The sequence below is a fragment of the Carcharodon carcharias genome, chromosome 15, assembly GCF_017639515.1.
Source record: "Carcharodon carcharias isolate sCarCar2 chromosome 15, sCarCar2.pri, whole genome shotgun sequence".
NCBI lineage: Eukaryota > Metazoa > Chordata > Chondrichthyes > Lamniformes > Lamnidae > Carcharodon > Carcharodon carcharias.
Genome location: NC_054481.1, coordinates 39,045,806 through 39,070,411, shown reverse-complemented (window position 1 = coordinate 39,070,411; position 24,606 = coordinate 39,045,806). Strand labels below are relative to the sequence as shown.

The window sequence follows — 24,606 nt, the reverse complement described above, 5'->3', positions numbered from 1 at the left end:
AATTAGTCCTTATCTTAGTTGTAACATAGGACAGGAGACCATTCAGCTCCTCGAGCCTGCTCTGCCATTCAATTAGATCCTGACATCTGTAATTTAGCTCCATTTACCGGCCTTGGTTCCTTAATAACGTTGCAGGACAAAAAGTAGTCAATCTCAGCTTTTAAATTTTCAATTAGTCCAGTCTCAAAGTATTTTTAGGAGACAGAATCATAGAAAACTTTTAGTGTATTTCATTCTATCCACATTTAAAAAAAATCTGCTTTAGGGTTGAATGTGTTTTCTTTAAGTCAGTTAAATAGCTACTTGGACAGAAGATGAAGAACTGTGCTATTTTTAATGTAGAAAACAGCTAATGATTGTTTTCTAATATAAAGGACTTTCACAGATATTCCATATTACACAGGTATCATTTTTAAAATAATTTCAGTCTGGTAAACTCCCAGAATAACAAAATTCAATAAGAAACCCACCACCATATATTGGAGTTCATATATATATTCTTGGTCAAAAATTCTCTATCATATTTGGTAACAGAAATATTACTTTCAAAATTTCTTCTACTTCCATGGCGTATATCTCATGGTAGGCTACGAAGGAAGGGCCTGAAGACAGCATTCAAACTCTATATTGCTTCGTATTAGTGGCATACAGAGTTATCAATGAAAATAAAAACCATTGTTCCAAAGATAAGTGTTAGTATTTACCTGAGTCCTATAGTTAGCCACATCTCGGTGTGATCATCAGAATTTGAATTTGTGTTAACATCAGTTATTGGCCAGTACAATGGGAGTAAAAACTATGGCAGACATGTTGGCTACATCGCACGTCAGGTGTGAGTATTGGGTATTGGCCAGAACCATGGGAATACCCAAGCTGTACCACTGAACTATTTGAGATTATCAAGGTCACCCTTTAAGTCATACGGACTCGAAACATTAACTGTATTCCTCTCCGCAGATGCTGTCAGACCTGCTGAGTTTTTCCAGGTATTTTTATTTTTGTTTTTATTATACCCTTTAGTAATAGGTTGCCTTTATTGTGCCACAACACTAGAGGGAGCACATGCACACAGGCGATGTCAGACTTTGAGAAGCATCAGAATGTACGGGCTTACTCCACCTTCCATTATTTATAAACGTTTACTATTTTCTGCAAATGAATGTGTTCTTTAGTAGCTGAGCTCTCCCAGGAAGCCCCTGTTTACTCTTTATAATTCTTGTACCTGTAACAAAGGCTTTTGTTCACAATCGTTCAGTGTTTTGAACAATAAGTATAAATAAATAAATAATAAATGAGAAATAATAAATAAAACACTCATCGTCCAGTGTGGGGTTTGAGTCAATGCTTCTGGGATTAAGAGCCCTATTAAAAATCGAATGAGCTGGTCAAGCTGTACAGGAATTGCGATTTGCTGCAACACTGTTGCCAGCCGGAAAAAGGTCAGAATCAGTTCTGCATGTGCCAGCGGCTGCAGTGTGGGCTGAATGGACATGTGCAGCCTTTCTGGTCGATGGTAGGAGTTACAGTGTTTGTATATTAACTGTTTAATAGTTAAACCATCAAGACAGCCATTATGTCAAGTCTGGAGGTTTGGTGTGAAGGAACTTACTTCCATATACATTCTGGGTATCATGTGATATAACTCACAAAGAAAGGGTACATATTATATCAGGGAACAGACCCTCTAAAGTCAGAACTCACAGGATCGCCGAAAGGACAACATCTACAGATTTTAATCACCTTGGCCCTGCAAAAAACTAGGTTGTACGAATCTATTGTATAACGCTAATAGTTATTATATTATTGGTGCCTGAGTAATAAACTTGCATTTGGGCAACACACTCGAGCCTGAATCATGAGGAATTATTTAACTGTGTTTAAAAGATTTCCTAACAATGAGCCAACACAATGACACAAGTTCAACAAACTTTCTAAAAAACTGCCTTTAATTCTTTAATACTGTGTTTAGCACTGTGAATACAGAGCTCGCCACTTACATCAAACTCATTTATGTCGACACCCTGCTTATGTTGACAAAAAATGAAGTTATAATCCCTTCTCCGCACATTTGTACCTAATACTTACCAAGTCTGTCAACGTCAGCATAAACACTGGCATGCTTAGTTTGACAATTTTTAAAAACTCACCAACAGTATTTAAAGTGTTCTTTTAATGTCCCATGTGTCAACAGGATCTTGTCTTGGTAACTGACAACTGACAGAGTGTGACACATTTCGAGGAGGCAGAATGGCTTATGAAACCTATAAATTAGGCATGGCAAAAAAGCTGACTATTATCTATTATTCTCTGATAAGTTTGAAGGGCTATTTCAAAAGTAAGAAGTGCTGCTTGAATCTGAATACTCTCAAATGATTATTTTCAAATTAAATTAAGGAAAATCCGTGTAAACAAACTTTACAGAAATTTTAAATCAGAAATGCTACTTACATACTTTAATTAATTTTTGTTGTTACAAATAGTTATATATGTATTTATATGTTATGATATTTACATTTATTATTGTCAGAGATAGCACTCTCACCTCAGAGTCAGAATGATACAAAATGATGGGTTCAAATCCCACTCCGCAGGCTTGAACACAAAAAATCTAGGCAAGCACTTCTGTGCAGTTCTGAGGGAATGTTACACTGTCAGGGATGCCATCTTGTGGATGAAACTTTTATCTGCCCCCTTAGGTGGGTTTAAAAGACGCCACAACACTCTTCAATGAAGAGTGCTTTCATGTTGTCCTGGCAAATTTTTATTTCTCAACCAAAACCTAAAACAAATCTTGTTTTTTATTTATTTTCTGTATTTGGGAACTTTCTGCACCCAAATGGGATGCCACATTTCCTACACTACAGTAGTAACTATACACTTCAAGAAATACATCAATGCCTGCAAAGCAGGTTGTGGTGTCCTGTGGTCATGAAAGGCACAATATAAATACAGGTCTTTCTTCTTTCATTTGATCGCACTTATATAAATCAGACTATACTGAATACTTAATATATTTTGCATATAAATGATCTCCAATAGTTAATATGTCCCAATATATGTATCACCCACTTGTCAACAAACTGCTTACTTTAACAGATTAGACTGGTCACCAATATATTGACATAAGTGAATAGGATAATACGTTATTGCCAGTCTTGAAATATGATGAATATCTCTACTCATAAGGGGACCACAGCTCACTTGGTCTTCAGCATCCATGAATCTAACTCATTGTTAAGATATTTATCAGAGGTTATTGCTGGTCATGACAACTGCGTTATAATTTAAGTATGCACACAATGCAATCATTGTGCTACATAGCGCTACCATTATCTATGAGTGGTCCTTCATGTGTTAACTTCCAAACCGTCTGGGTGAGTGAGTTGAACCCCCCCACTATCAATGACTTGGGAGTTACCATTGACCAGAAATTGAACTGGACCAGTCATATATAAATACTGTGGCTACGAAAGCAAGTCAAAGGCTAGGAGTTCTGCATTGAGTACTTCACCACCTAGCTCCCAAGGCCTGTCTACCATCTACAAGGCACAAGTCAGGAGTTATGGAATATGCTCCACCTGTCTGAATGAATGAACAACTCTCAAGGAACTCAATGCCTCCAAGACAAAGCAGCCTGCTGCCACCTAAAACATTCACTCCCTCCACCACCAACACACAGTGGCAGCAGTGTGCACCAATAATAAGAGGCACTTCAGCAAATCACCAAGGCTCCATCGACAGCACCTTCCAAACCCACAACCTCTACCACCCAGAAGGACAAGGATAGTAGATGCATGGGAACACCATCATTTGCAAGTTCCCCTCCATGTCACATACCATCCTGAATTGGAACTACATCACCAATCCTTACTGTCGCTGGGTCAAAATCCTGGAACTTAAAGCCCAACAGCACTGAAAGTGCAGCTACACCACATGGATTGTACTGGTTCAAAAAGGTTATTCACCACCACCTTCTAAAAGACAATTAGTGATGGACAATGAATGCTGGCCTGGCCAGCAACACCCACAACCCATGAAATAATTTTTAAAATTACAAAATGTCAGCATGCAGGTACAACAAGTTTTTTCTTATATTCGTTCATGGGATGTGTGTGCCTCTGGCTAGGCTAGCATTTATTACCCATCCCTGCCCTTGTTCAGAGGGCATTTAAGAGTCAACCACATTGCTGTGGGTCTGGAATCACATGTAGGCCAGACTAGGTCAGGACAGCCGATTTCCTTCCCTAAAGGCCATTAGTGAACCAGATGGGTTTTTCTGACAATCAGCAATGGTTTCATCATCAGACTTTTAATTCCAGATTATTATTGAATTCAAATTTCACCATCTACCGTGGTGGGATTCAAATCCTGCTCCACAGGTCATTACACTGGGTCTCTAGAATACTAGAACAGTGACAATACCACTACGCCATCCCTCCCCATAATTAGGAAAGCAAATGGAATGTTAGCTTCTATAGCACAAGGTATGGTGTATTAAAGTAAGGAAGTCTTGCTACAACTGTACAGGACATTGATGAGCCACACCTAGATTATTGGGCACAAGTTTGGTCTCCTTCAGGAGGAATATACCTTTATTGGAGAAGGTTCACTATGCTGATCACTGGGATGAAAGTGTTGTCTTATGAGGAAAGGTTTAGCAGGTTGGACCTATACTCATTGGAGTTTGGAAGAATGAGAGTTGATCTTATGAAACATATATAATTCTAACCATGCTTTACCAGCTGGATGCTGAGAGAATTTTTTCCCTTGTGGAGAAACCTAGATATAGGGGGCATAGTTTAAAAATAAGGGCTCTCCCATTTAAGACAGAGATGAGGAGGAATTCTTCTTATAAAGGTTTGTTAGTCTTTGGAATTCAGAGCAGTGGAGGATGTGTCATTGAATATATTCTAGACTGAGTTAGACAGATTTTTCATCTACAAGGGTGTCAAGGGTTTTGGGGGGCAGCCAGGAAAGTGGACTGAACACCACAATCAGATCAGCCGTGGTCATATTGACCGGCGGAGCAGGCTCGGTGGGCCACCTGGCCTACTCCTGGTCCTATTGCTTATGATCTTATGATATTAGGTTTGAGATTACTGAGGCTGAGGAACTTTAATTTTGTCAATTTAAAAAAACATCCATACATCTGATATGGTGGCGGGGGAAGGAAAGAGAGAAGTGGGATGAAATAGATTGCTTTTTCCAAAGGCCAATACAGGCCTGGTGGACTGAATGGCCTCCTTCTATGCTGTCAGATACTATGATTTAAAACAATGTGGGGCATAGACTGATAGGATAAAAGTTTCACATGAGTGAGAAAGGAATAGAAGGTTATACTGATAAGGTTAGATGAAGAACACGGGAGGAGGCTTGTATGGAACATAAACACTGACACCGACTGGACAACTGGCCAGATTTTGTGCTGTACATTTATGTAATTCTACGTAAATGTGATAAGTTCCTAAGCCTAAGGGAAAGGATTGTGCATTCCAAGTCAACCTCTCAATCTACCCCTGTGTGTATTTCAATTTAGCTTGACTTAAACTCTGAAGGATGATGGATTTTTGCATGCAACTACCTGACCAAACATAAAAAGCCAGAAATGTATTTTATTGTAAAGTGAACCAAATTTTAATGCCCTCTTTTTCATGGTCTCCTGACATAAAAAATCACATCCACGTATGCCACTTGTCATAATTTCATGCTGACAGATATTGTGTCTAGGCTTAAATCTGTTTGTGAACATTTACTGAAAAAAATTTAAACTTTCACACTATCTGATAGCTCCTGAGGTTATTGAAGAATGCAGATGAAATCTTTGTACACACATGATATTTGTGTGCACCAGCAACTTTGCAATCCTGTTGTTCCCACACTAACTTGTGAACAAGACACCTAAAGAGTAGGTTAGTTAACCAAAGTTACGGTGCTGTCGATGTGTGCTGAAGCCACCAGACAAAATGCAAAAATGCCTTTTCAGACATCACAACATGGATCGGATGTACTCATATACACGAAGCAAAACAGTTAAAGGTGGCAATGGATAGTTGAAGGAAGATGCAAGTCTGCACAACCGTCTGCATTTTATGAGATGATTTGCAAATCAGCTATGATCTAACTGAATGGCAGAACGGGCTTGAAGAGTTGCACAACTAAAGCTTGAGGTTTGTTTTATTATTACATTCAAGGGTTGTTTAAAGATGGGTATGGACATATGTTTGGATGTAACATAAAATGCTGATTCAGTTTGCTATAAAATTTTAAGGTGAAGCTGGTGTTGTTTAAAGGGTTGGTTTGCACTAAATGAGACTTCTTTCTTCATCAATTTGCCATTTTTCTCTTCCACAACTCAAAATAAGTTGCAGTAATGGGAGTGACTGAAGCCTGCTGTCCATCGCCTTTGTGCTAGTCTTCACATGCTGTGAGAGGTTTGTGAACCACTGACAAGCTCAGAATTCTGGATCAGGACCGATTTTCCATGGTATGACAGGTAAGATAGAGTAAATAAGGAAAAAATGTTTTCAGTATGTGGCAGGAGAGTATGTAACTGGAAGACATAAAAATAATATAATTGAAAAAAGAACCAGAGGGAAAATGAGGATAAATTTATGCAACAAGTTGTTCTGACTTGGAGTGTTATTGCCTGAAGGTGAAACAGGTTCAATAGTAATGTTGAGAAGAGAATTGAATATATATTTAGAAATATAGAATGATACAGCACAGATGGAGGCTATTCAGCCTATTGAGCAAAATGTATCTGATTAGTCCTACTTCTCCATACTTTACCCTTAGCCCTAGAAATGCATACATCCAATTCCCTTTTGAAAGGGAACATTTTTGCAGAGCGATGGGGAAAAAGCAGGAGTGGGGCAAAGGGAAAACCTCTTCCGAGGGGCTAGCATAAGCTGGATGGGCCAAATGGCCTCCTGTACAGTGATGAAAAATATGAGGCACCTGCAGGAATACGTTCACCCAGAGTGGGCAAAGTCCCATAACTGGGCTGGGTGCAGGGAGGATGTTTCCCCTGGCTGGAGAGTCCAGAACCAGGGGCCACAATACGGGGCAGGCCATTTAGGACTGAGCTGAGGAAACATTTCTTCACTCAGAGGGTGGTCGACCCGTGGAATTCTCTACCACAGAGGGCTGTGGAGGCCGGGTCACTGAGTATATTCAAGAAATTGATAATTTTTTGGATATATGAAGAGAAAGCAGGAATATGACGTTGAGATAGAGGATCAACCATGATCATATTGAATGGCGGAGCAGGCTCAAAGGGCCCATGTTTCTATTTATATCTCACACAGATTAAAGTGGAGCCATTACTCACTGTGTGCTGTTGCTATGGGGATGAGGCTGCGTCATGCTCAGAGCACCGCCTGTGACGTCTATGCCGTGCGCCGGAAGCGGCCGGTGTGGAACTGGAAACGTGCTGGGCTAGGGAGATGGCGGCCTGAGGAACGAGGAGGGGGGAGTTCAACCCAGCGGAATGAACCAGGGCCATGGCAGCCACCGCAATACAGTTCAAGACAAAGTGAGTGTGGCCCCAGTCTCGCTGTTGGACCCTCCGAATGAGGCACCCCTTCCTCCTGATCCTGGGTTCATATCTCCTCCTTCCCTTGCAGTCGGAAAGATAAAGCTCAGTCCCAGGTTCTTCAGTTGGATTCTGATCGGCCGGGAATGAGAATCTTGTTCCCATGTTGGTCGCGGTGCTGTGGAACTGTGATTGCTAAAAACTTACTTTAAGCCGGTTCAGTGTACCTTAAATCGTGGCTGCTTTTAATGAAGTCAGCATGATCCCCCACACACAGACCCTGAGTATTCACGATGTGAGGTAGCTAAGGTCTGAGCTGCTGGGACTGTGTAAGTAAGGCGTGTGTAGGAATCTATCAGGTTTAAATGAAAAGTATGTAATTGATCCTGAGGCAACATTTTCATTGTCGATAGGAGGTGCATTTTGTAGTTTGAATAATTTAGACCTGTTTGGTCTTTCCCCCGCTATTAAATTCGATGTTTAGCAAATGGGAGAGAAGAACCCCAGGCTTCTCCACAGTTAAATTGAGGTTGAGTAGATTTAAGTGTAGATGTAAAACAGCTTTAACTGGTGTAGTTAGTATAAAGCAGAAACTTTGAAACTACCCCCTCTGAGTAGTTGGTCCCTCGTGTGTCAGGTCGGGCTCCTATTTTTGATTTAGACCCCAATTTAGTATTGGTACAAGACCCAAATCAGTCCACACCAGTGCTTAACAGGGCATTTGAATGCACTCCTTTATTTTCTGAGCTGGGAGGAAAAAACATTCAGAAGTTTCCATTGTGAGATTGTAATTTGTTTAGTGAGATTAAATAATTTAAGTGGATTGTCTTTTGAACAATCAACCTTTGAACCTTGCCTTTTAACAATTGGCAATTTTGTGATATTAAAGCCTCTTGTAGCTGAAGTGTAGACGCAGGGCAGAGGCAAGTCGAGTGCCATGTCGACAGAAACATTTTAGAAAAGGGTTGGGAACTGCCTAAACTACTATTTGGGATAAAGAAATACTAATTGTGAATCAAAGTTCTTACAGCAAAGAAAAATTTATGGATTTTGTGATGTGGGTGTGCTACTGATGTTTGTATCTAGTTACAAGATGCATTTGCACTACAACTGTAGTGTGGTGTGAAAAGGTTTTGCCTCGCACCAATGTGGCAGTTATAGTCTTAATGCAGCCTAAATGGTTAGTCGCTGGATTATCTGACTGGGGTGAAGCGGAAGGAGAATCTCTGAAGGGCCTAGTCTCCCTCTACTTTACTTCCAAATCAGGATGGACCCATGACTCTGATATACCTAACACAGTTCAGCACCAGTGCAATGCATAAACAGTTGCATCAATGTTAAGCCTGTTGTATAATGGCCTCAGTTTCTTCAGAGATTACACTGCCTACAGAGATTTAAAAAAATGGGAGGTGGATAGAAAACTGGTGAGATAGCTTTTTAGATCTGTAAATTATAACAATAAGGTTTGTGAATGCAGCATGGGTGTTCCTGGTTAGCATATCAATTTCTGCATGGTATGTTAAGATAAATTTCCTACCAGATTTTATATATATGTGTGTGGAGAAAGTATAATACAAAATGCCTAGGACAGTTTACTATTCAAGTGATTAAAGGTGGAACTTTGAGACTCACCCAACTTTTAAGAAACTCTGGCTTAGGGGCTGGATTTTAACCTTCGGAGCTGCTCGCGGTAGGATAGGCTGGCAAGGAATTGGAAACTTAAAAACGCCTGCATATTCTGAGATTTGACAGTTGTCACCAGGAAGGAGCTGGAGGTGAGGAAATTCAGATCTGTGGTGACTTTGACCACTACTGACAAGGTGTGGCCAGTTGGCCCTCCTGGAAGGAAGTCATCTTCCAGGAGTTGCAAATGTCAACATTCATCTGATTGCAAGCTTGAGCATCATGAGGTATTAGTGCTCAGTCATGCCTGAGAAGCTCATTCCCTGCCTCTATGTCCTATGTTGGGGGTTTCACCTCCTGTGATCTGGCGCTCTGTCCTGAATAGCGGCAGGTGGATGAGGAGAAGTTTGCTACTGTTGATGCGGCTCCTGCTACTGTTGGTACGGCTCCTGCTGCTGTTGCTGTCACTGCTGCTGCTCTTGTTCCTCATCAGAGGTCCAAGGTAGAGCTGCGTAGGATGCTCCCGTGGTGTAGTGAAAGCTGACGGATTGGAAGTGCTGATCAAAGGCAAAAACTTTAAGGTAGCAGACCAAAGTATTGGCAATGACTTCCACAGCAAGCCCTTCCATTCCTGCGAGCAAAAGCCTTTCTTGCCAGTCAATTGCCTAGGCCAGTCAATTCATACAGTCCTTCGCCATGTTTAATCTGGGGAGTTCTACAAGCCTGTCAAATTTGTACTCACAGATTTAAAGTCCGAATCCTTAGTTTAGAACTACAGTTAATAAACATTTATCCCATTTAAGTGTCATACCTAGCATAAAGGAAGGTGGTTGTGGTTGTTGGAGGTCAGTCATCTCAGCTCCAGGACATCACTGCAGGAGTTCCTCAGGGTAGTGTCCTCGGCTCAACCATCTTCAACTGCTTCACCAATGACCTTCTTTCCATCATAAAGTCAGAAGTGGGGATGTTCGCTGATGATTACACTATGTTCAGCACCATTCGTGACTCCTCAGATACTGAAGCAGTCCAAGTCCAAATGCAGCAAGACCTGGCCAATATCCAGGCTTGGGCTGACAAATGACAAGTAACATTCTCGCCGTACAAGTGTCAGGCAATGACCATCTCCAGCAAGAGAGATTCCACCTATCACCCCATGATGTTTAATGTCATTACCATCACTGAATCCCCTACTATCAACATCCTAGGGGTTACCATTGACCAGAAACTGAATTGGACTAGCTATATGAATATGCTGGTCACAAGAGCAGGTCAGAGGCTAGGAACCCTGCAACGAGTAACTCACTGACTCCCCAAAGATTGTCCACCATCTACAACGCACAAGTCAGCAGTGTAATGGAATACTCCCCACTTGCCTAGGTGAGTGCAACTTCCACAATACTCAAGAAGCTAGGACAAAGCAGCCCATTTGATTGGCACCACAACCACAGTCATTCCCTCCACCACTGATGCACAGCAGTGTGAATCATGTACAAGATGCACTACAGGAATTCACCAAGGCTCCTTCGACAGCACCTTCCAACTCCACGACCACGAACATCTAGAAGGACAAGGGCAGCAGGTAGATGGGAACACCACCACCTGGAAGTTCCCCTCCAAGTCACTCACCATCCTGACTTGGAAATATATTGCCGTTCCTTCACTGTCACTGGGTCAAAATCCCCGAACTCCCTTCCAAACTATGGGTGTACCTACACCACATTGACTGCAGTGGCTCAAGAACGCAGCCCACCACCTCCTTCTCAAGGGCAACTAGGGATGGGCAATAAATGCTGGCCCAGCCAGCGAAGCCCACATCCTATGAATGAATAAAAAAAAAATCCTTTTGTCCCATGGCCGTTTCACCATGTGCTGAAGAAATGGAAGTCAGCAGATCCTGCGCCCTGATATGCTGGCAGTTTCTGGTGTTTTAGCACGTCATCCACACAAAAGCCCACCCACCCTGGTAGATTAAAATTCCCCTGCCATATGTCTGTGCTTTTTGCAACTTGCTACTATGAGGCGTTGCTGATGGCACTGAGCCATGGAGAGCATTTTCTGTGGTGTCTGGCCCGATTTACATTGTTGATTAGCAGAGTATGAGTGACTGTTAATTTTCTAGTTTTCAAGGCATGATTGTTAAATCTGTGATCACTGCAATGTGTCCTTCTGCCACCTCCATTTACTAATTAAGAAATCTGTTGGACTGTTTGTAACCTAAGTTAGCATCAAGTTAAGTGTCTATTCTACTGACTTCTGAAGTTAAGGAAAATCAAGTGAGAATCATACGATATAATCAGTAATTAAAACATAGTATTGAAGGCTTTCAGTTTGATCCCTAGAATTTCTCCCAATTACTTAGCAATTGGGCAGGCAAAGGCAGTTTATAGGGAATAAGTGCTCACCAACAGAAATATCTGAATTAAAAACCTGAAAATGTAATGCTCATTAATTGAGATCCTGGTGGTAACGTTGTACAGGGCCAACTGAATGTAGTGAAAGAACTGAAGAAACAACTTAAAGATATACATTGAGACTGCTTTTCTATATCTGCAGGCATTCTTGCGCTTTAGGAATAATGAACCTGTATCATCCAAGGCATTTGGAGCTCTGTGTAGCAAAATGAGCATGAAGAAATTGGCTGACAATAGACTTGAACCTTGAGTTAAGAGGACAGTGACCCACAACTTGAAATCCTTGAAAGTACACCTTCGGAAGGCTAAAAGATGTTTCCTTTCCCTTCTTTTAGTCAAATGCAAAAGTTCACTAAATTACTGTTTTTCTCAATCCGTGTTTAACTCAAAGTTTAAATCTCTTCCAGCTATGCTGTTTCCAGCAAAATTGAACCATTTTACAAAGGTGGAAAAGTGCAGGTATTTTTTAATTTATTGCAAATTTAACATTTTCGTTAATGTTTAAACTCTTAAGAATGTTTAGTATAAATGCTACAGAATATTGAAATGCAAAGGATTCTGTCATACAACTTTGATATTGCTATTTCATAAATGTGATGTAAAATAATTGCAAATCAATAATTTGATGAATATGTTATAACTAAGCAAGTTTTACTCATTTTAAGATCTGGATCCATTGAATTTCTTGGCATGTTTGTATAATGTGATTCAACTGTATCAAAGGACATTTATTCATGATGGTTATGTAGCCCATCATCAACATTTCTTGTACTAAAAAGGGGATCTACAAAAAATTGGAAGAGGAAGAAGTTGAAAGGCAACCAAACAGCCTTGGTAGTGCTGATTTTACAGGCTCTTCATTTCTGCGCTATGATGCTGAAACATCATAGGGGGAGATGGTGGTGTAATGGTAATGTCACTGGACAGTAATCTAGTGGCCCAGGCTAATAGTCTGGGGATGTGGGTTTGAATCCCACTTTGGCAGCTGGTGGAATTTAAATTCAGGTGATAAATCTGAAACATAATGTTAGTTTCAGTAATGTTGTGAAATCCCATCTAGTTCACTAATGTCCTTTAGGGAAAGAAATCTGCCATCCTTACCTGGTCTGGCCTGCATGTGATTCCAGGTCCTACAGCAGTGTGGTTGACTCTTAACTTGCCTCTGTAAAGGCCTAGCAAGTCACTTAGTTCAGGGGCAATTCAGGAAAGGCAACAAATGTTGACCTTACCAGTGATGCCCACATCCCATGAAAGAACAAAAAAAATTACAGTAAGAACAAGTTATTGAACTATAGCCTGAATGTAACATTAGCATTTTCTTCATTCTAACTTTCTCTACCTTTTTCTGTCTTAATTTGTTTTCACTTTTGATTTTTGTTTGATTAACTTAATTTATGTTTGATATGTCTTACATTCTGTCTAAAGAAGAGAAATAAAACATCCATTTCTTAGCTTATTTTGACAGACTTTGGGCCCCTGCTGTCCATTTGGAGGTGGAAACGGCTTCCCTTTGTTCTGAAATGTGTTACTTCAAATATATTCTACTTCTTCCCATGCAGATCAATAAAGATGGAACATACATGTTCTGTACTTGTGGAACAAAGGTCAATGTCATTGATATTGGAACAGGAAAGGTCACAAAGAGTATTGAGCAGGTATGGAATTTACTTTGGTATGAATGTCTTTCTATTCCTCACTCTTGGTGCTGCTGATACTTTCTTTTTGTGCAGAATGTGATGCAAACCAAGACCTTCCACTCCTGTACCAATAGAAACTTTCCATAATATACCATCAAAGGACTCTGTTTCTATTTATTTACATTTCCTTAATTTTGTGCTTAGTATGCAATGTGTTAGTGTTGCACGATGGAGAAGTTTTCGTTTACAACTTTATCATTATTACACACTTCCAGTTCAGTATAATGTTAAATGCAGAGCCCAAATTTCCCTAAACTCTATGTCACTAGTATACCTCAGCACAGACATTCAAAGTCTTCCCTTTAGATTTTCCATGTGACCTGTTTCTATTTCTTCCAAAAGCCATTTTACATACATTGGATGTACAGCACAGAAAAAGGCCATTCGCCCCAACCAGTCCATGCTGCACTCTTGTCTTTCCTCATCTAAATCTACCATCATAACCATCTATTCCCTTCTCTCTCAAATGCTTGTCCAGCCTCTCCTTAAATGCATCTATACTATTTGCTTCAACACTCACTAAGGTAGCGAGTTCCACATTCTCACTACTCTTTGGGTAAAGACGTTCCTCCTGAATTCCCTTTTGGATTTCTTTGTAACTATCTTACATTCTCTCTCAATCCATTCTATCAAAACCATTTTAAAGACCTTGATTAGGTCACTGCAACGTTCGTTTTTCAAGAGAAAAGAGACTCAGTCTGTTCATCTTTTCCTGATGCCCATATCCAGACAATTCTGGTATCATCCTTGAAAATTGCCTCTGCACCCTCCTCAGTGCTTCTATGTTCTTTTTTACAATATGGTCACCAGAACTATACACAATACTCTTAAGTGTGGTCTAACCAAGGTTTGATGCTGGTTTGGCATAACTTCCCAATTCTATCCCTCTAGAAATAAAGCCTAGTGCTTGGTTTCCTTTTCTAGATAGCCTTGTTAACATGTGGCGGAACTTGTAGTGATGTATTTGTACTCTGAGATCCCTTTGTTCCTTTACCCCGCCTAGTCTTGCATCTTACATTAAGTGACCTCCCTACCAAAATGTACCAATTCATATTTACCAGTGCTGAACTTCATTTGCGTCATTGTGCATGTTTATTCCTGTCTTCCTCTAATTTGTTACAGTTGCCTCAGTATTGAAAATTTCCACAATTTGTTATTATCCGCAAATTTAGAAATTCCTCTGACTGAGATTGGCAATTTTGGGAGGGTTTTGTGCTGTGTGCCCAAACATGGTAGCAGCTAGATTGAGGCAAACCTTTTTCACATTGAGTTCTTCAACAACTTGAATTTATATAGTGCCTTTTAAATGTAGAAGAAAGTTTCACGGCATTTTCCAGATGCACAGTCAAATATTTCAGATTGAACCCTTCAGTGAACCGAAAAGATATCATCCCATCAGATTGAATTGATCACTACCTGTGTGATTATTGACAATGAGTCATAGAGTTATACAGCACAGAAGCAGGCCCTTCGGCCCTTCGTATCCATGCCGGCCATCAAGCACCTATCTATTCTAATCCCATTTTCCAGCACTTGACCCATAGCCCTGTATGCTATGGCATTTCAAGTTCTCATCCAAATACTTTTTAAATGTTGTGAGGGTTCTTGCCTCTACCACCCCCTCAGGCAGATGGTGTTCCAGGGGGTGTTCCAGATCCCAACCACCCTCTGGGTGAAAAAACTTTTCCTCAAATCCCCTCTAAGCCTCATGCCCCTTACCTTAAATCTATGCCCCCTGGTTATTGACACTTCCACTAAGGGAAAACATTTCTTCCTAACTACCCCTATCTATGTCCCTTATAATTTTGTAGACCTCTATCAGGAACCCCCTCAGCCTTCTCTGCTCTAAGGAAAACAACCCTAGTCTCTCTTCATAGCTGAAACGCTCCAGCCCAGGCAACATTCTGGTGAACCTCCTCTGCACCGTCTCCAGTGCAATCACATCCTTCCTATAGTGTGGCGACTAGAACTGCACGCAGTACTCCAGCTGTGGCCTAACTAGAGTTTCATACAGCTCCAACATAATCTCCCTGCTCTTATATTCTGTGCCTTGGCTAATAAAGGCAAGTATCCCAAATGCCTTCTTAACCACCTTATCTACCTGTGCTGCTGCCTTCAGACATCTATGGACATGTAAACCAAGGTCCCTCTGATCCTCTGTACTTCCTAGGGACCTACCATTCATTGTGTATTCCCTTGCCATGTTAGTCCTCCCAAAAACATCACCTCACACTTCTCAGGATTAAATTCTATTTGCCACAGTTCTGCCCATCTTACCAGCCTATCTATATCGTCCTGTAATCTAAGGCTTTCCTCCTCACTATTTACACCACCAATTTTCATGTCAGCTGCGCACTTACTGATCATACCTCCTATATTCACGTCTAAATTATTAATGTACACTACAAACAGCAAGGGTCCCAGCACCGATCCCTGCGGTACGCCACTCGTCACAGTCTTCCATTCGCAAAAACAGCCTTTGACCATCACCCTCTGCCTCCTGCCACCAAGCTAATTTTGGATCTAATTTGCCAAATTGCCCTGGATCCCAAGGGCTCTTACCACCTTGACAATTCTCCCAGGCCTCCATGCGGGACCTTGCCAAAAGCCTTACTGAAGTCCATGTAGACTGTATCAACTGCACTACCCTCATCTACACAATTAGTCACCTCCTCAAAAAATTCAGTCAAATTTGTTAGACATGACCTCCTTTGATAAAGCCATGTTGACTATCCCTGATTAATGCCTGCCTCTCCAAGTGGCCTCTGATGTGGCTAAAAGGCAAATGCTGGAATTTCCGTTGAGGCTCTCCTGATAACCAGCTGTAACTTAAGTGGACACCTTCCCAAAATGATGTAACCAACCAATACCTACAGCAGGAGATCAGGTGAACGCTGCAGAAATTTTACCTCTGAATATCTTACTATTATTGATATGCTGCCTGTCCGTTGCTGAATTAATTAGGATTGTTTCTATCAGAGGGTAACAGATGGTGAAGTTTGCACAAAGTTTCATAGTCACTTATTGTTCCTTAATCAAAGTGGCACTTCAAGGCTTATACAAAACTTTGTAGTTGTGGCCCAAAAAAATGTTTTCCAGTTGTTGCTTTTTTTCATATATTTTATTGTGTATATAGGGTAACTACACAAGCTGGTTTCATGAATGCAGTTTGGTTTGAATTGATTAAGATTTCTCTGTTCTGCCTTGCAGGAGGATCAAGAAGATATTACCTGCTTCAGTGTCAGCCCTGATGATGAGGTATTTACTGGAAAGAAAGTGTTTTTGCTCTTTGTAACCATAATTTAGTAAAAGATATATGATTACGTAGTGCAGCCTGACATTGTTAAATCTGATTAGTTCATATGCGACATTAGCATAGGCATTTCACCAGAGGCAGATAAAAGCTTCCCTACAAAATGAAAGATTTGTGACAACTTATTGTGTCTTATCTAATGGATGGTTGTAGAGCAGACTTATTAGAAGACCCACCTGGTAGGGATGATAAAGGGCTCTTTAAAAGAGGGAATAAAATGCTTGAAACTGTAACTGAGTTATTTCCCCTCAGTGAGCATATTAATTAACCCATCATTTACCGAGATGAGAAAAACTGCATGTGACTCAGCATCATCATCAGCTGATGAATATATTGTGAACTTTTGAATCTGCACATTGCCAATTGGACTTGCTGTGCTCAGTGGGACTGATTGTGGAGCATCTTTGGCAGGATTCTGGTTTGGGTCTGTAGCCCACCCTCTTGGTTAAAAGGTTGCTGCAATCTCAGCTCAAATCTTAATTTAGTGCAAAGCTAGTCCTATTTGAACATTCTCATCTGTTTTTTTTACCCCAGCAGTTTTATTTGTGGGATGTAACCTGAAGGAGCAAAATGTACCACTTCCTTGTTACTGACATTGAATTCTCTCTGGCAGCCTTACATCTCGTGAGACAATGGTTTGCACCTTGGTGGGCAATTCCGTGTTAACCATCGCCTGGTGTGGCTCAGGAGCCCGCTCTGGCATGACAGTCTCTGTCGCATTTGCAGCAGAGGAAGGCAGTGGGCTGAGAAGGTACAGGATTCGCTGGTCTCTGTTTTCTTTGGGTCACCTTCTCAGCCAGCTGAGCTTTCCATTCCGCCTCGCCTCTTCCAGTGCCTGTCCAGACAGCCTCCAGAAGTCATGGCCTTTGGCAACTGTCTCCCAGTTGTCTGTGCCAGTGTCCATCACCTTCATATCTCACTTGCAGGTGCCCTTGTAGTGGAGGAATGGACGTCCAGGATGTCGTGACCTGGGGGCCAGTTCACCCTCCAGAAGATCTTTGGAATACGGCCGTCATCCATCCAATGTACGTGGCCAAGCCAATGCAGACATTGTTGACATGGCAATAAGTGTATGCTGATGTAATTAGCAAGCTCCAGGACACCTGAGTTGGTGACCTTGTCCTGCCAAGAGATGCTGATGATACATCTAAGAATGTGAAGGTTGAAGCTGTTCATCCTTTTCTCCATCCCAGCTTATGTTGTCAGGTCTCACCACTGTAGAGGAGTGTACTGAGGTTGCAAGTTTGGTGGACACGCAGTTTGATATTCTCAGTCAGGTTTCTGCTTCACACTCTTACTCAGCTTGGACATAACAGCTGCAGCTTTTGGGGTGTGTGTGTTGATTTCAGCATCAAGTGACAGATTGCTAGAGATTGTGGAGCCCAGATATGTGAAGCTATCAGCAACCTCCAGCATCACATTACCAATGCATCCTGGACCATGACATTTGCCTTCCTGATGCTGATGGTCAAACCAAACCTTTTACAGGCATGAGAGAGTCTATCTGTTTGTTGCTGAAGGTGCTCCTCAGTATGGAATGCTAATGTGGCACCATCAGCATTGAGCAACTCTGAGGACTTGGCACACTTTTGTCTTGACTCTCAGGCAGGCAATGCTGAACACCTTTCATTTCATCTACGGAGGGTGGAATTGAATTCTATTTTGGACTTTTTAGCATTATCCTCCATCTTATCAAGACCTCTTTGCAGCTTCTGTTGGTCCTTGGAATTATTTACTCTGCTTCCAATTTTTGGATTGTCAGCATTTGGATACCATCCTTCTGCTCCAGTGCTTCCCAAACATTTTCCCACTGGGACCCCATTTTAACACTTGACAGTCTGCATGACCCCAGATTGAGTGGTAGTGCCCGTTTCTCATGGAGCCTCGGAGCTGATCCCAGGACCGTCCTACCAGAGCCTCCACTCCACAGTCACCGTTGTTGCCTCTGAGGAAGGGGAGCTTGTGATCCCAATTGCTCAACCCGCGACCCCAATGGGGGTCACAGCCTATGGTTTAGGAATCCTTGCACTAGTCCTATATCTAAATCAGTGTTGTGCGCAATAAACAGAAGTGATCCCAGAGACCCTCCCAGAACAGAAGACATTGCCTTTAGCACCTGTAGTCTGTTTTCTCCCTCCAAATTATCTTTTAATCCTAAACTGCTAATTTCCCCCCTCATCCTATATCTCTAAATCTACTCCAACAGTGTAGTACCTTGTCAAAGGTTTTGTAAAAGTCCTTATACCCAATTCTCCTGCATTACCCCCACTTAACCATACCTGTCACCTCCTGAAAGAATCTATCAGATTTGTCAACATGATGCTTAATATTACATGTCCATGTGTTGCTTGGCAGATACTGGTGACGAGTAGTCGTGCATTACTCCTGAAACAATGGGACTGGAAGGAGAAAATGTGTACTCGTACATGGAAAGCTATTCACACTAGTCCTGTGGCCAGCATGGCTTTTGACTCTACCTCAACTTTATTGGCTACAGGTATATCCCTATATCCTTTTATCTATTCTATGTTGCTATGTGCAAAAGTGACCTTGTGGATTGCACAGTAGGTCAACCTGATACATTTGGCTGGAAATGTTACTCCGATGAAAGGCAGTGAAACTATCATGGTTTGTTTGTCAACTTTTTCAGGAGGATGTGATAGCACAATCAAGATTTGGGATGTTATCAAGCAGTATTGCACACACAATCTGAAGGGTTCCTCTGGAATTGTTCAGTAAGAAAAATTAACTATGTGACTAAATATTAGAATTGTTGTATGTTGGTGCATTGTAATGTATGCCAAGCACAGATTAAGAAAAAAATATAAAACTGTTTGTATGTAAGTTTCAAAAGGCAAAGAAGTACTTATCCCAATCACTGCCTGGTGAGATGGTCGTACATTTGCCGTAAACTTAAATAGGATTACACTGATTCTACTTTCCTTGTCTTTTGGCACTTCCTCACTTTCTCTTTGCAGCCTGGTTGAATTTCATCCAGATATATCACGGCTTCAGCTATTTTCTTCTTCAATGGACTATAAAGTTCGGCTTTGGAACCTGAACACCAGTAAATGTATTGTGGTGCTGGATGCTCACTATAGTGCTGTGACTTCACTGGCTTTCACTTCAGATGGAAATACACTTGTCAGGTACTGTGAAATTTACACACACTTTTGTTGTAATATATAGCCTGGTGTGAATAATCTTGTGTTTTCGTTGAACAAATAGGCGTATATAGTGTCTTATCCAGAAGTAAGAAATGGATACCAATCATTATCTTCAGCTTTGTGAGCAATTCTAAGTTGCGGTTTTTTTGCAAGATAAATTTACTCATTTATTTTTCTTGTTTGTATGAGTCCTTTTGGTTTAAAAATTGTACATTTGTTCCAAAGCTTCCTTCCCTCTGATGTTTTCACTCTCCCCCAGCCCTGTCCTTGCTCAAGTACTTTGCAGCAGGTTTCAGGATAATTTTTATTCTCTGTTGCTTCAGGACACTATGGCCAATGTAGTTATGATGCTAGACTATAAAGAAATTAAAGTTAGTTTTAACAACCGAATGATCTATATGAAAGGAAAACCAGTGCAGTTTTTAATGTGAATTTGAAAGTACAAAGACCTTTTAAGAGATGTTCTGCAAAATATGTAAGATTGAACTTATTGTTTCTAGTATAATAAAACTATTCGTTTTATTCAGCTCTGGGCGTGATAAAATATGTACTGTATGGGACTTGAAAACCTACAAGTCACAGAGAACAGTTCCAGTGTATGAGGTGAGTTGATATGATTTCTAATGAAACTATTTTTAAACTTGGAAAAGTTTTAAAATAGAAAAAATCCTTCCTTTATGAATTGTGTACTCTTAGCTGGGCATATTTTTTCCCCCACATGCACTTGGATGATTATTTGGCCTCAGGGTGGTAACAGGCACCTAAGGGTGGAGTGCTAATGAGACATGTCCTAATTGTTGATGACCTTAATTTGAATTGGCACAGAGGTGCTAAATCTCACACCTGCAGGTTTGGCACTCAAATGCTGATTAGGCACAATTTTCATGAAGGTATGGAGTACTCTGTCTGACACACAATGACACATAACAAGATGGCACAGGGGCGAGGGAGAGGGTGCATAGGTTCCCAGACGTGGCATAGGCCTCCCGGAGATGTCCAGAGGAGGAGGGATGTCCCAGACCTACAATGGGGGGAGGACGTCACCTCACACTCCTGGCTCTCTGCCCTGCAGCAGCTGGCGCTGTTCCATTTGGCGTTGTGTCCTCCTCCCATTCCTCATTCAGACCAAGGCACCCTAGGAAGATGCCCATGACTCCTATAAGGTGTACAGTAGGTGGAATTGCACAGTACTCTTCTTAGGTGAAGCCCTCAGAATTTCCAGAATAAATGTTGATAGAGCATTTGTAGAACCTGGAAAGTGCCCCAGTAAGTATCCCAGTGTGTTTTAGAGGTTTTCCTTAGTCTCACAGTAGGTATGAACATGAAATGTGACTATCCTTTTAAGTAGCACCTTATTGCAAAATATTGCAAAATACTCCACATTAACACCTTTTTTACTCCCAAACAGCTGGTCACTATCAGGAGATCATGTTAAGGACAAATACTAGCCACCAAAATGTTTGCAGTTTCTTCAATGAACGCTGCTTTTAATGAGTGCTAGAAGGTATTTAATTGACACAATCAGCTGCTCCCAAAGCGGTCTCCTCTACATTGGAGAGACCAAATGTAAACTGGGCGACCGCTTTGCAGAACACCTGCGGTCTGTCCGCAAGAATGACCCAAACCTCCCTGTTGCTTGCCATTTTAACACTCCACCCTGCTCTCTTGCCCACGTGTCTGTCCTTGGCTTGCTGCATTGTTCCAGTGAAGCCCGACGCAAACTGGAGGAACAGCACCTCATCTTCCGACTAGGCACTTTACAGCCTTCCGGACTGAATATTGAATTCAACAACTTTAGATCTTGAACTTCCTCCTCCACCCCCACCCCCTTTCTGTCTCTTCCCCCTTCCTTTTGTTTTTTCCAATAATTTATATAGATTTTTCTTTTCCCACCTATTTCCATTATTTTTAAATCTTTTATGACCCCCACCCCCACTTGAGCTATACCTTGAGTGCCCTACCATCCATTCTTAATTAGCACATTCGTTTAGGTAATATCACAGAGAACCTCTGTGTTTTTTTGTCTGTGACATCTTTTGATTATCTGCTCCTATGACTGCTTGCTTGTCCCTACAACCACGCCACCCCCCCCTCCACTTCTCTCCCCCCACCCAACCGCACCCCCCCCCCCCCCCTTAAACCAGCTTCACCCCTCTCCTTGGATTCACCCAGTTCTGCTGAAGGGTCATGAGGACTCGAAATGTCAACTCTTTTCTTCTCCGCCAATGCTGCCAGACCTGCTGAGTTTTTCCAGGTAATTCTGTTTTTGTTTTGGATTTCCAGCATCTGCAGTTTTTTGTTTTTATCAGCTTCTGGGCAGCTGTTCCTAGTGCATGCTTCAACTCCCTTTCCCAAGATGTATCATGCGCTGAACACTGGCTAAATTGACCTTTCAGCTCAAGACCCTGTCTTGGTCATCTTAAAGGATCTTTAGTGCCTGAATGTGCTGCCAAAAATCACTCCTAACTCTTCAAGTAGGGATAAAAACAAAAAACTGCGGATGCTGGAAATCCAAAACAAAAACAGACTTACCTTGAAAAACTCAGCAGGTCTGGCAGCATCGGCGGAGAAGAAAAGAGTTGACGTTTCGAGTCCTCATGACCCTTCCACAGAACTGAGTGAATATGTTCATATTCACTCAGTTCTGTGGAAGAGTTATGAGGACTCGAAACGTCAACTCTTTTCTTCGCCGATGCTGCCAGACCTGCTGAGTTTTTCCAGGTAATTCTATTTTTGTCTTCAAGTAGGGAGATGGGTGCAGTACAGTTGTCCCTTGGTTACACCCAATGCTATTGCTTGGTTTGCCCACTGGGTGGCTTCCTTGTGTAGTTTGTAAGGCTGTTTGTCTCACCCAAAATGTATATATTACTCCTTTTATTTAAATGAAATGGATTTGATATTCATCCTGTAGAACAAATATGTAATCCATTCTTCACTCTTAGAAAGCCATTTCTGTACAAAGTTTCCTTAGACAGTAATTGTCGTGCAAATCTCTTTCTCAGTAACTTCTCAAAGAACAGGTTGCTAATCCTTTCACCGATTTTCTAATTTCTTTGCACATCTTCTCTTGAGACATGATAGACTGTGGAAGCAGTAATGTTACTACCAGGGAATGAAGATTTCACTGCCTTGGGGGTGACGAGCAAAGAACTTCATTTTATCACAGCAGGCAGTAAAGGTAGGTAACAGGTGTCTTAGATGGTGAGCAAACCAGTCAGTCAGAATGTTTTGTGGTAGCTATCCCATGATAAAAAGGAAAGATGGGGAACTGACTGCAATTCACTGAGCACCCTTGTCTCAGTTAGTGTAATGACACAAATGGATTAATCAAAAAGCCTGCTATTCTCTAAAACTTATTTTGTAAATATTTTTCTGTTTTAAAAGTTGCCATACTGCCCAGATGTTTTAAAATTTTCACTTTGTGGTAACCAAATCAAATTATACCAAATTAAGTTACTAACGATTCAAGGCAGTTCCAGAAATTACCTGCTTATTGTATTTGTTGCACCTTATATTTGATGTTTGATAATAAACACCCTAGAGCAAGGGCTGGCAATCTTTCAGAAGTGGCATGCTAAGTCTTCATTTATTCACCCTAATTTAAGGTTTTGCGTGCCAGTAATACGTTTTAATGTTTATTAGGTCCCTATATATTATTGAACTATTTTTGTTTGTAACGTGAATGAGGTTTTTAAAATGATTAAGAAGCTTCATTTTAAAAATAAACTAAAATTCAGATCCTACCACTTTCACAACACAAAGCACAGACAGCGTGATCCTTCTCTTGACTAAATCCAAACTCATCATTCCAGAAAGGCGGAAATTAACGGACACCTAACTTTGCTTTCTTAGGAGCTGACATTTTGTCAAATGCACCCCTCAATTTACAATGAAACAAATCACAACGGAGGGCCGCACAGCGTCAAACACAGTGCACTGCTCTACATTACGTGACACTAATGTAAGCAGTAAATTAAAAATATCCCAGTAATGAATCAACACATTTATTATTTAAATTCTGTACATCTTTTATCAATGTAACATAACCTTCCCAGGATAAACAGGTGACCAAGTATTTTTTTCTTTAGAACTTTTTGTGCCATTGATTGGACTAGCAGTGCGAGTCACTCAAATCATCCCGCATGCATGCCATAGTTGCCGACCCCTACCCTAGGCTACACTACAAACTATATTGTTTATAATGTGAATCACAACAGTTTAGTGCAAGTTAATGTTGAGTTGATAGCAGATTGCAGTTTCAACCTTTCAGCAACTTTTTTGCCTGAAATCTATCTATAATATATTTTATAAAACTTTATTTGTCTGCACTTCCTGTATCAAAAACTTTACTTCTTGTTATCTCACTCTTTTGGTCTCCCCTTTTCCCATAATTTCCTGTATACAGATTGATAATGGAAATGACCTTTGTAAACTGGACAACCCTGTATTCACCCAGTGGTGGAGCTGTAGAGCATCAGCTTTGCTTTTTGCCATTTTCTCTGGTTGTATTGTGGAGAACTTCCTGTTCCAAGCAAGTTTATTTCCCTGCTTCCCATATTTTCATATGTTTTGGTGTTTGATTAGAACACAAAATCAAAGTACCATATTGAATATAAGGATGGAATATATGTCCTAAGATTAGGGGCTGCATTACATGTGTGTGACCTGGTCCAATTATCCCAACTCCACTAACCCCATTTCCCCTAAAACGGCACATGGTCATCTCTCCCTATGTGCAGCATTACACGAGATCTTGAGCAAGATGTTGCCAAAGCAGTGGAAGTTCTATCATCACTCCCGGGCGGGAGATAGGACTTACCCATGATATTGGCACGAGGTGGTAACTAAGAGTCAACAGGCA

General features: G+C 41.1%; 1 protein-coding gene across 2 annotated transcripts in view; it reads left to right on the top strand.

Moving 5' to 3' along the window:
• Positions 1 to 7,399: 7,399 nt before the first annotated feature.
• The window catches only part of tbl3 (transducin beta like 3), a 66,914-nt gene continuing 49,707 nt past the window's right edge, over positions 7,400 to 24,606 (top strand). The window contains exons 1-9 of one of the 2 annotated variants that reach the window (XM_041207314.1): positions 7,400 to 7,534; positions 11,976 to 12,027; positions 13,128 to 13,223; positions 16,476 to 16,523; positions 18,934 to 19,075; positions 19,229 to 19,313; positions 19,557 to 19,727; positions 20,273 to 20,348; positions 22,827 to 22,923. In XM_041207314.1, coding sequence (XP_041063248.1) covers positions 7,503 to 7,534; positions 11,976 to 12,027; positions 13,128 to 13,223; positions 16,476 to 16,523; positions 18,934 to 19,075; positions 19,229 to 19,313; positions 19,557 to 19,727; positions 20,273 to 20,348; positions 22,827 to 22,923 — 799 coding nt within the window. In that variant the 5' untranslated portion in view covers positions 7,400 to 7,502. The remainder of the gene's footprint in view (positions 7,535 to 11,975; positions 12,028 to 13,127; positions 13,224 to 16,475; positions 16,524 to 18,933; positions 19,076 to 19,228; positions 19,314 to 19,556; positions 19,728 to 20,272; positions 20,349 to 22,826; positions 22,924 to 24,606) is intronic. The other variant, XM_041207315.1, reaches the window with a different exon arrangement.